Below are 11,984 nucleotides of genomic sequence, written 5' to 3'. Positions count from 1 at the left end.
TTTTGATATCAAAAATTTTCGTAATTTGAAGCAAAGATGGTAATTTTTCTTTTTGAATGCTTAAGTATTCCAATATGCTACCAATTAAACATGGAGCAATTTCAAAATAATCCTTAATAACAAAGTTGAAATTCGATCTTCAACTGTCGTACTCCCCAAGGTAGCCTCTATCACCCCTTAGAAGAAATGACGCCAATTTTTAATCACCCTGTATTTAAGAAAACTTCTCTGAACGACTTTGAGGGCGTTAATGTGATTAGCCGAGAATAGAGACCATACTATAGATGCATATTTAAGCTTGGATCTAACCAAGCCTACTGTTTAATTTCAGCGTACGAGTGGAAGTAAAATCTCTAACAGAACGCATAACAAATTCCAAGCGTCCTCATCGTTGACCCTGTTAATTGAGAAATATTAGAAGCAAAGCACAATTTCTGGTCAAAAAGAACAGTGACTCTAGATAAAGGGAAGACACCAATCTGATATATATTCTCACGTTTCAAGTAAAAAGACATGACACTACATTTGTATACATTAAGGAGAAGTCGCATACTAACAGACCACGCAGTTATATTATCAAGAGACCGCCGAAGACGAATACAGTCATCAAAAAAGGTAACCCTATATTTAAACGAATTGTCGAAATTGTTTTATATTTTAATATTTCAAGAGTACTCAAATATTCTTGATATTTTAAAGTGTATAATTCAAAACCTAATAACAAATGTGCTATAAGTCGGTTTGCTAAAGCCAACTAATATGAGGACACCATTTTATTCATTGCTTATTAACTATCGTTTATAGATATTTTTGAAGTATTTAAAAATTGCAATAATTTTGAATTTGAATTAAGCTCTGCTCTAAAATTATAAATCGCTTTCCGTCCTAGGGAATTTCGGATCCATTGCTCTCTACAGCAGATTTACCTATTAGGTTAATTATTATTTAAATTGAAAGTAATTTGGTGTACAAATTGTTTTTCCTTTTATATTTTGGTGTTCGTTTTACATGTTAAGCATTGCCTGCGTAATGTAAAACATAATCTACTGGAGCGGAAATCTTTAGAATATACGATCCACAGTCGGTGACAGGTAACATATTACTATTATAAAGTCCGCACATCCATACACACTAAAGTGATAGACATCAAAGTAGTAGATTTCGTTATTCTTCAAAAAGATAGCAACGATAAAATGCACTTACTCGTTTCGACCACTGGACGGTTGGATTGGGGTTTCCATTAGCCCTACACTCAAACGAAACAGGCCCTCCTTTCCTTGTTACAACCTGTCCACTGGGAGGAGTAATTTGCAAACTTGGAGGCACTAAAACAAAAGTCTGTCTCATGTCTTTGCTGACGTTAAAAAGTACTTTAAAATGTTTAATGCTTGTGTGTTTATTACTACTGTTTAATGTTTGTAAAGTTTTGCTTTATTAAAAATTTGAGCATAATAATTTTTTTATCGAGAGATCCAATTTGAGTTACCCGCTTCAAAAATCACCAGAGACGTCAATGTGAAATATCTCAAAAACGGAGAAAGATATCGAGACTTGAGAATTGAATATGATATATTCTATATAGAATCCTAGATAAATAATACTTGGGTGAAATGTGGCTATTCATTTAGCCAACTTCTTGACAATATATCAATCGGTAGAGGCTCAGAATTTCATGAATATTCGAGAAACTGATCTGCGGGCTCAAATCAAAATTTAGGGGTGCAAAACTAGCTCGCGTCCGTACTAGAACAGTATACGTGCACCTTGGGTAACGCTAAATGAGCTATAGCGACTCGGCAGCCAGACCAAATTATTGGATATCCTGGCTATTTACATGCAGACAAATTAGATTGAAATTTCTAAAAATCGACCTTCTCAGGGCCAACTGACTAAAAGACTTGGACCTTCAGTCCGAGTGTGCCATTTAAATAAAGCAGCTATCAGTCGAGCCAAGAGTGAGTTGTCTATCCAAACTCCACCTGGATAATGACATTGACGTAGTTCTAATGATGATGATGAATGTGGTATTGATCTCAGCGAATGGGCTGAGAATAATAATTTATAATTTGTTTTCGACGCCAGGGATTCGGCTTGAGATCGGCCGCTTAGCAGAGAGATTACAATCTGGATCTCTGCTTTGTATCCCGTGACGACAGGGACCACCCAATCAATACCTGTGTCCAGAGAAGTCCTACTTAATTTTCCACACAGCCAACACGGACCTGTTAAACGGGACATAGGACTTTCCGTCCCCATAGTGAGGTCTGTCCGTCGACCCAGGTGGAACTTCCGCAGGGCTGACGGGCAGGGTTTTACCGACAACCTGGATAAATATATTTGTTTTATCCCATCAGCCTAAGTGTTACCACCGGTTTGTGGGCGCAGTTCTAGATGCTGCTAAAAAACACGTTCCCCGCGGATACAGAAGGGAATATGTACCAGGATGGAATGAGCACTGCGAATAACATAAACTTTAAACATTCAAGCAGAAAGGCATGGGGCATGCTACGTGGGCTTGGCGGCCTCCAGCAGGTCTGGCTGGACGCCTAATAGTTCAGCAAACAAAACTCTAATCGTATAGTGGAACCTTCCAGAACAGCCCGTGATAAACAACGCACCACCAAAATAAAACGAGAACTTGCATCTCTAAGAGCTCGATGTCCAAATGACCCAAATTTCTCCGCACCTTTTACACTGCTCAAACTGGATGAAACCCTGAAACTGACTAATCCTGGCAAAGCACATGGTTTGGATAATCTACACCCGGAGTTCCTGATAGGCCTGTCTAACACAGCAAAGAAATGGCTAGCCCGCTTCTTCTCCAACATGTTGGACAAAGGATCAGTGCCCAGCGAGCTTAAAAGAACAAAAATAGTAGCCAATCTAAAACCTGGTAAACTAGTTGATTTCCCACAAAGTTTCGGGCCACTTTTCTTGCTCACCTGCACATACAAGCTGCTGGTCAGACTTCTATATAATAGAAAAAGCGCCTCCCGTTTTGGAACAAGTCTCAGTCGAACAAGCGAGTTTCCGGCCCAATAGAAGCTGCTGTGACCAGGTGCTAGCTTTAAAAACTATCATAGAGCCGGTTTCCAAGAAAAACTTAAAAATCTGCTGTATTTGTGGACCCATCCTGCTTACGATACAGTCTGGAGAGAGGATGATTTACAAATTTCTTCTAAAAACAATTCGCTGCCGAAAAACAAAAACCTCTTCAATAACATGATAAGAAACAGGTACTTCCGCACTTACCTAGGAAGTATTATAAGCAGGAAGAGAAAATTTCATAACGGCCTACCGCAGGGCTCGGTCCTGGCTCCTTTATTATTCAATTTGTATATCTCCGACCTCCCCGAAACCAAGTAGAAAAAATTTTGCTACGCTGATGATATCGCCCTCGCCTACAGAGCCAAAGATCTTGGCCTGACGGAGAGAACTCTCTCTAGGAGAGCCTCGCTGTGCAGAGGATCTAGGCTTCCTGTGCACTTATTTTAAAAAGTAGCCACTTAAACCCAGTGAAAGCAACACTGAGGTCTGCACATTTCATCTGAACAACAAACAGGCAACGCGCAACAAACAAGGGAGCTCAACGTGCAATTTAATGGAAACACTCTTCGGCACAATAAGCATCCGAAATACCTTGGAGTCACCTTCCACCGTACTCTTTCTTATAGGAAATACCTTAAGAATACCGCTGCTAAAATAAAAACGCCCAATAATATCATCCAAAAGCTCTGTGGTACAACATGGGGAGCTTCAGCGGACACCCTGCGCACGTCGTCTATTGCACTGATTTTCTCAACAGCCGAGTATTGTGCTCCAGTATGGCTAGACAGCTCCCACATAAATTTGATCGACGTCCAGTTGAATCATACAATGCGATTAATAACTAGAGCAATCCGACCAACACCCACCTATTGGCTTCCCTTACTGAGCAACACCTGCTCTTCTGCAATTCGTAGAACCCAGGCCCTGCTCAGAGAGCACCGTAAGATACAGGATAACCTAGAATTACCTGTATATGAAGATATACGTACTCGACGACAAAATAGACTTCGCTCCAGAAACTCACTGATTTGGCAAGCTGAACAACTAGATGCTAATAAGTGGATATAAAAACTTATGGGCCAAACACTACCGAGCTGTTGTAAACCCCGAGCAACGAGAATGATTTTAAAGTTACAACTTTGACACTGCAGGAACAGAGCTAGATAGGATACTATGGGTCAAACTAAACAGAGCACAGGTCATGGACGGTGCGCAGACTCACTCTTCAGATGGGGTGCTGTGGAGTCTCCGAGGTGTGAGCGACCATAAGGTCTTTTCAAGGGAGATGGAACGATCTCATGATGGCTGATGTTTCAGCACTAACTTGGATTACAAACTTAGATATTAATATTTAAATTAATTTGGCTTGTCTTGGTATACTTGAACTCTGTATATATTTATATATTATCTGCTGTATACTTTTACTTTTGTGTTTATACTGTATGTATGCCATACGAATAAATAAATAAATATCAAAATTAAGTTGACTATTCAGGCCATGTGATTGGTGCGAGCAACAATTTCCAAATCATGACCTGGACCGAATGTGGATCTGCCATTTAGGCATTGGTTTAGCTACATGTCAAGCTTTTAAGAAAATCTACCAAAAGACGTGAGCAGGTGTCGAAATCAATTTAGATATACCGTAGCGAGCAAAGAAGCATTGATATATTAAATGTGAGTCTCTCATGTAGCAAATTACCACATTACACAAATACCACTATTACACAAAATATCAAGCTTAAATTACTGAATTTATCTTTGAAAGCATTTATGCTACTCGCGTTTGCAGATTTGCGAATTTTATGGAGTAGCTTTCGATTTTGCTTTTTGGGGACTTTGAATAACGGTTTTTGGAAGATGGTAGCGTACTTATTTTCGCATTCCAGGTGAATTGTTGTTCTATTTTAGTAGGTACGTCTAATTAGAAACAAGAAGATTTCAAAGCGCTGATTGAAAAGGTTTTACTGAAAGTTCAAATATTTTAATGGTTTTTTAGATGTGTTAAACTTCAAGAGCACTTAAAAATCTGATAAATTCTTGATTAACGTTTTAAATATTAGATGGAGAAACAGCTTCCAAAACGATGTCCAATATTGCGTTTTACGCCAATTTGTCTTATCTTAAAGTTACTAGTTTTCGAGATACAGGGTGTCTAAGTGTAAATAAAAGTTTCGTTTATTTTTAATAGATCCTTAACCCGTTTTACTTTGACCATACAAATTTGGGAGGTTTTTAGATCGACAATTTCAAAATTTCTATCACGTAGCTTGTAGATGCTAGAGGGCGCTATCTGCATTAGTCTGTAGCCATTTAAAACAAAAAATGTTTTGGGTTTTGAAATATTGCATTTCTAATAAATCACAGTCAAACTGAACATAAAAGAGAAAGGACAAACAGACATATCTATTTAACGGTAACACAAGATAAAACAGCCAAAATGTTCAAAGTTATAAAGATTATAAAAGACGTTTTAAAAAAACAATATTTGGCAAGACTGAGGAACGCAATCATAACTAAGGGCACTCAATGATTTAGTGCATTTCCACTATAACAGTGGCCAGAGCATGTTAACAGAGACAGGTGTAATTTTGTACTAATTTAGTTCTTTACTGTGTGCATATTTGAAGAGTCTGAAGAATGTCTATCTGACAAGGAAGCATTAAATCTTCTGTTTTACATTAACTTATTTGTTGGTATCAAAAAACATAATTACAGGATTCATAGTCTGATAATTCCAGGGTTCCGCTATTCGATTATAGTAAGTGATTCTTTCTTTCTAAGTCACTTTTTAATTTCTAAAAGAATGTTGTTGTATCAAGCATCAAATTATAGTTTAAATAATTTGCTACTGTTTTATAAACGTTTTCACCAGAAAATCTTCCATTACAGTCAAGCTGCAATATAAGACTAAAACATTTTTGTGAACAATGAAAAACGGATTTTCAGTTTTTCTGATGAACAGGGGTGCTGTGATATTTTGAGCAATTACGAGTTAAACTCATGTACCTAATAAGAATAAGCATTAATGCTCAGGTTAAATTTTAGATTTCAGGATTTGGAGTATTAACACGTAATGTGAATAAAATAAACATCATTTTCAGGAGCGATTAAAAGCACTATTGCAAATTTTCTGATTTCGTTTTTTGTAAATATGTAATTTTTTCTGCTCTATACAGGGTGAGTTAGTTTATAGTAGCAGAATTTCAACGGTCGACAGAAAATCCAATTCTAAGATGAAAATATCATACAAACATATGCAGGGTGAGTCAGCGAAGCGAGACCCCTGTTAGATCGTACAGAAATTGCGACTAAAAAAAACTGCGTTTGTATAAAAGTGTTGTGGTTGTTGCCAAATTATTTCTTTCTGTTACTTTAAGCTATACAGGGTGGATCAAAATAAAGTTATGACAGTCAAATATATTTTTTTAAATAGAAAAGCCTTTTTTAATCCCGATTCGGGTTCTCCATTGAATTCGAAGTATTTTTTGTTTAACATACTGTGTGAATTAATTCAATAGTTTTGAACATAACGACATTGGAATATGGGAACGCAACAAAAGTAAACCTTATTATTATTTTTTAAACTCAAGTAAACGATAGAACTTGAGAACAGTACATTTGCGAACAAAACAAAACGAAAACTAAGAACAGAACGTTTGTTTTAATATTCCTTTAAAATTGTATCATTTATTATTATAAAACAAAAATAATCAAACAGTTTACTTTTGTTGCGCTCCCATGTTTGAAACGCCGCCATGTCCAAAACTATTGAATTGAGTCACATAGTATGTTATACAAAAATACTTACAATTCATTGTAGAACCTGATTCTGACTGTCATAATTTTATTTTGAGCTACCCTGTATGCTTCAAAATAACAGAAATAAATACTTTGACAACCAGAGAACACTTTTATATAAACCGTTTTTTTCAGTCGCTATTTCTGTAAGATCTAAGAAGGGGGTCTCGCTCCGCTGACTCATCCTGCATTGAAAACTGTTTCGGTTTTGAAATACAGGGTGGAAAAGTTACCATTTAATTACATTCGTTCAGTTTTGCTAAATTAAGTTAATTGTAAATTATCTAAACTTTGGCCACCTAAAAAATTATCGGAATCGTGGTTTTTGCGGCCTTGAAACTGGTGAGTTTTCAGGACTCTTACGCCGTCGTGGAAAAAACTCGAAGATGGGGTTTGCCAGCCCGAGTGGTTTGCAACCTCAAGGTTCCAATCGGTTTCGAACAAAACACTTTTGAAGATGTAAAAGCATTGCTTAAAAAAATTGTTCCAAGACCGACCCATGCTCGAAAATCGTACCAATTTCAATATTAAAATAATAGTACAAAATGTATGCATTGGCTACATCTAATAGACAATTTTCAACTTAACCCGCTCGTTTTTGTACTAATGACAACTCATAGTTATTTTCTTTCCATGGCAGATTATAACAAAATCAGTCACAAGGGCAAACAATAGATTAAAAAAAATAACTTATGGTGATATGAACTAACTAAAATGGGGTTTTGTAAAATCGCGGTTCTGCTTTCAATTCAATTATTAGCATTGCATGATAAACTGTGTCAATTTAATTTACTTTCAGACGCTTATTAATAATAAATAACGAACATAATCGATCCATAATAGTGCAGTTTGAAGTTGCACTCAAGGAGACTACCACATAAATATTCATGGCATGATCGTCGTACAGCACGAAATTGTGACGAGACATTTAAAATTCATGCTTTGCGAATTGAGCAACGCAAAAACATCATGGGCATGCCAGTGGTTAATGTGCAAAATGCGGCCTTTTTAGCCTTTTATTGTCGGACATATTCACGGATGAGTAGGCGTCATGTTTTACACAAGAGGGAAATGAAACTGTAAAATACATGGGCCTTGTCAAGAGAACTATACCAGCAACGCTGTATATCTCTTATATTTTGGTATGGTGCCAAATTGCAGCTAGACTGATACTTTTAAAAGTTGCATAAACGTGAAACATTACAATGCGTTTTACTGGAGAACTCATGCTTTGAATATTTCAGGTTTTGCGGGGAACTCTTACATTAGTCGTATACCACAAGACACTGTCATATAATATTCGAAGTTATTGTGCGCAAGTGCTGGATAAATATGTAAATCGGCATGTATAGTTTGTCCCACACCTTTTGGCAGTGACGTAATAATTGTCGTCCGTTTTTATTACTTGTTCGCAGAGCGAGACGAAAATTTGGTGTTATTAACGTATGTTATTCATCAAATTGTAACAATTTGCGCAAAACTCACGCAAACGCGCGAGAGGTGCTAATTTTGCCTGAGGCGCCTTTTAAATTGTTATATTGAAGATACTGATTTGATTTCTTGCCAAGCATTGACTGATTCCGAGAATTTTTTCAAATTATCTTTGTGAAGCAAAAAAAAATCAGTTTTTCCATACTTTCACCACCATCCTTTAATTAGGAGGAAAATTAATACATAACCTGAATAACGTGACTCATTTTCCCAATTTATTGTTTACATTGAACAAACTGAACCTCGCTTTTAACAACTTTAAATACCTTAAATACCCTGTTGCTTACTGCTGTAGTAATTTTTATAGTTTAAAATTGTTTCTGAAATCATATTAAACGATACTAATGACGAATCAGTAAATGTGATGCCTATTAAGGGTTGTGTGTTTATCGGTCAATAGATGGTGGTAAAAAATGAAACAATATTTTTCATGGGCAAACGTTTCCACTATATTTATGTCATCCTAAGGACTCTAAAATGAAAAGCAGAAGGGTTTCAGCTCTAAGTATAGTGAAGTTAAATTAATTCAAGTTCATCACAGAATCGTCAATGAGATGCAATCATTCAGTCATCATGTAAAATAAACCTAAAAGCCATCAAGTAAAACAATTAAGAATTTCTCTTCATAATATAAACCCACAATTACAAATTGTGATGTGTTTGTGAGCAGGGATTTTTTCTCTTCTTTTTCCCTGTGGGTGAGAAATTCTTAGTTTGTTTTTAAATTAATGTTGGATGACTTAATTTTAAGATTTGGGAGTCATGCTTTGTTTTACTCAAGCGTTAGGTTTATTTTAATTGATGACTGAATCATTTTGTCTTATTGACCAGTCTCTGATGAACTTAAACTAATTAAGTAAATCACTAGAGTTTGAGCTGAGCCCCCTCTGTTTTTCCATTTGATAGCCCCGAGGATGACTTAAATATAGTCGAAACGTTGGCTCATGAAAAACAGTGTTTCATTTTTGACCACCATCTATTGAGCGAGAAACCCACAGACCTAAATGGGCATCAATTACTGGTTACAATCACGGATACTAATAAACCACAACAGCTAATGGCGAATGTTTAAATTAGCAGCAATGAAAATTAAAAATAGTCTCTAAAACTGTGCTTTTTTAATTCAACAACAATTAATCGTTTCAAATCAGCGCGAACAAACTCTCAACCAAGCTCGCAACCAGAGAGCCAATATGAAGGAAAATCTGTCCCTCTAAATCTTGAAAATGTGCAAATTTCAATATGGCATCTTAAATAATGACCTCACGTTCAAAAGGCTTGGAACAGCCTAGTTTGAATCGCAGTTTGAATTTATACAAGGGCTACGAGAATACACCAGAGGCGCTAGTTGCAACCCAAGTCTTAGTACGGAACTGCTATGACCAGCGGATAAACTTATGCAGCTTTTCAAAAGAATTTATCTGGACCAAAAATTCAGTGTCTTGAAAACTTATTTGGCACCAATCAGCATAGGCCAGAATGGCTGTCAAAATGGTTTAACAAATAAGAAGTGAAATCCATATTCGTAGAGGGGTGCGGCAATGATGTATACTGTCGTCTTGTTTCATCTTTCCCATTTTTCAAGGGTCGTTTGAGGATATGAAAATTGGAATCAAAGTCAATGGAGTCTGGATCAATAATCGACGCTATGCTGATTACATAGTTCTGATTATGGGCAACATGGATAATCTGCAACGGCTGGCTAATGTAGTGGGGATATGGGATTCAATATAAACAAAACGAAAACTAAATTCATGGTTGTCACGAGAGAGATCTGAGAAATACTGAAGCGATCACGAAAATAGAAGCATATGGAATGTGGATGTACCACAGCATTCTCAAGACACCCTGACCTGCCATAATAGATACCGAAAACCTTCTTCGGCATATTGACAAAGATAGAAAACTCATCACCATTACTAAAAACTTAAAGACTGCATACCTGGGCCACATAATGAGCAACCATATATATCAATTTCTGCATCTGATTATCGAAGGTAGAAGAGGACCAAACACGATGACATGGCTGAGGAGCGTGTGACACTGGACTCACATGAGTGACCTTAAAACGTTAACCACATCACCAGACATAGCAAAGTTATGGAAAATGTGGTGCAAAAGTTCCATTAATGGATAAGCAGAGGAAGAACTAAAAGGTCACTCCAAACCAGGATTGGCTCAAACCACTATGTTGAGCTTAAACACTTCCTGTTTGCGATTATGCGCATACCCTACATCGGGCGATCCGAAACTAAAGGACTATGGCCGGTCCATTCCCATGGATCCGGTCTACGTGTATATTTTGCAAATTGATATTTGCATATTTTAAACGTTCTTCAATTTCGCTCGAAGAATTCTAGCTGTTTCTAATTTTCGATCGCAATCGATTATTTTTAAGTCGTTTAACCGTTTTAAATTACAACCCTTTACTGATCAAACTCTCTTCCCCAACAATTGGGAAACATACTAAGTTGCCCAGGCTAAAGTCCTATTTGGAATTTAAATAAACTCATTATTCATCGTCTCATATGTGTCATCCGGGCCTTGTTTAATTCGAAAACGTGATAGTATTTGTGCGAGCCGAAAGTACGCGCGGGCAATGCAAAAAATATACTCATTTACATTAGGGATTCCGGTCCCATTTATATGAAAGTTTTTCCCTTAATGATAAGGGTTCCGAGTATTAGCAATCTGAGGAATAAATGTGTTTTTGTGGACGGAAGAAAAATTTAATTTATACCCGAATGCAAAAGGCTTTTATTTGGGATAAACTGCAACAGAAGCACATGGACAAACTGCAGTCGTTTGAACTGTGATGTTATAGATGGATACTTACAAGATCCTGGATAGAATGGATGTACTTCGATAAATGGGTAAATCATGTAGAGTAATTAACACCAAAAATCCACGAAAGTTACAATACCTGGGGCATATAATGAAGGGACAGCGATATGAGATGTTTAGATTGCTTATGCTAGAAAAGATAAAGGGAAGAAGGAGGAGCATAGGTAGAAGGAGAATTGCATGGCTGAGAAATTTTAGGGATTGGTTTGGTTGTAGCCCAATAAAACTTTTCAAAATGCGGCATTTAATGTAACAAAAGCGGTGCTGATATCCAACCTCCGATATGAGGCGGCACTCAAAGACGAAGGGCAAAACTTAATATAAAATAAACAGTGGGCGAAGTGATCTTCCGTGCTTTCCGACTAAGACTGATTCAACTGCTGGATTCCCCGTCGTATTTATGCAGCCCAGCCGTGTGTGCTCATGCGCGGGGGATGGGTGGGGGTTCAAACGCTTCGGCGCACATGCTGTTTGGCGCAAAACGCGTTTCCAAACTGGATTGAGTGCCGTAATTTTTTCTTTTTTGTTGAAGTCGTTTTGCTCTTTAAATATTTCGATGGCCTCTCTGTTGAGTCTCGGGTAGTATTTTTCAGATTGGTGCAGAATGTCCACTTCGTCGACGCGTATTTGGTGGCCGTCTAGCAGTGCGTGCTCCGCTACTGCTGATTTTTCTGTTTGTCCCAATCTGCAACTTCGTTTGTGCTTCGTGATCCTAGTGTTTATGCTTCGTTTTGTGGTGCCGATGTATGCTCTTCTACAGCTGCACGGAACTCTGTAGACTCCTGGTGCTGATAAAGGAT

The 11,984-nt window shown here is 37.3% G+C and overlaps 2 protein-coding genes across 4 annotated transcripts in view; both read right to left on the bottom strand.

The window, feature by feature from the left end:
• The window catches only part of LOC109541235 (probable E3 ubiquitin-protein ligase HERC4), a gene marked incomplete at its 3' end in the record, with an annotated part of 482,710 nt that overhangs the window by 106,873 nt on the left and 363,853 nt on the right, over positions 1–11,984 (bottom strand).
• The window catches only part of LOC109546292 (MAM domain-containing glycosylphosphatidylinositol anchor protein 2), a 317,852-nt gene that overhangs the window by 33,204 nt on the left and 272,664 nt on the right, over positions 1–11,984 (bottom strand). For all 3 annotated transcript variants that reach the window (XM_048665078.1, XM_048665089.1, XM_048665083.1), the window contains exon 4: positions 1,204–1,325. In XM_048665078.1, the coding sequence (XP_048521035.1) occupies positions 1,204–1,325 (122 nt within the window). The remainder of the gene's footprint in view (positions 1–1,203; positions 1,326–11,984) is intronic.

The sequence above is a fragment of the Dendroctonus ponderosae genome, unplaced genomic scaffold (assembly GCF_020466585.1).
Source record: "Dendroctonus ponderosae isolate FM_Combo_2020 unplaced genomic scaffold, Dpon_F_20191213v2 Dpon_F_20191213_1, whole genome shotgun sequence".
In the NCBI taxonomy this organism is placed as follows: Eukaryota; Metazoa; Arthropoda; class Insecta; order Coleoptera; family Curculionidae; genus Dendroctonus; species Dendroctonus ponderosae.
This window is presented reverse-complemented; position numbering and strand designations above follow the sequence as displayed.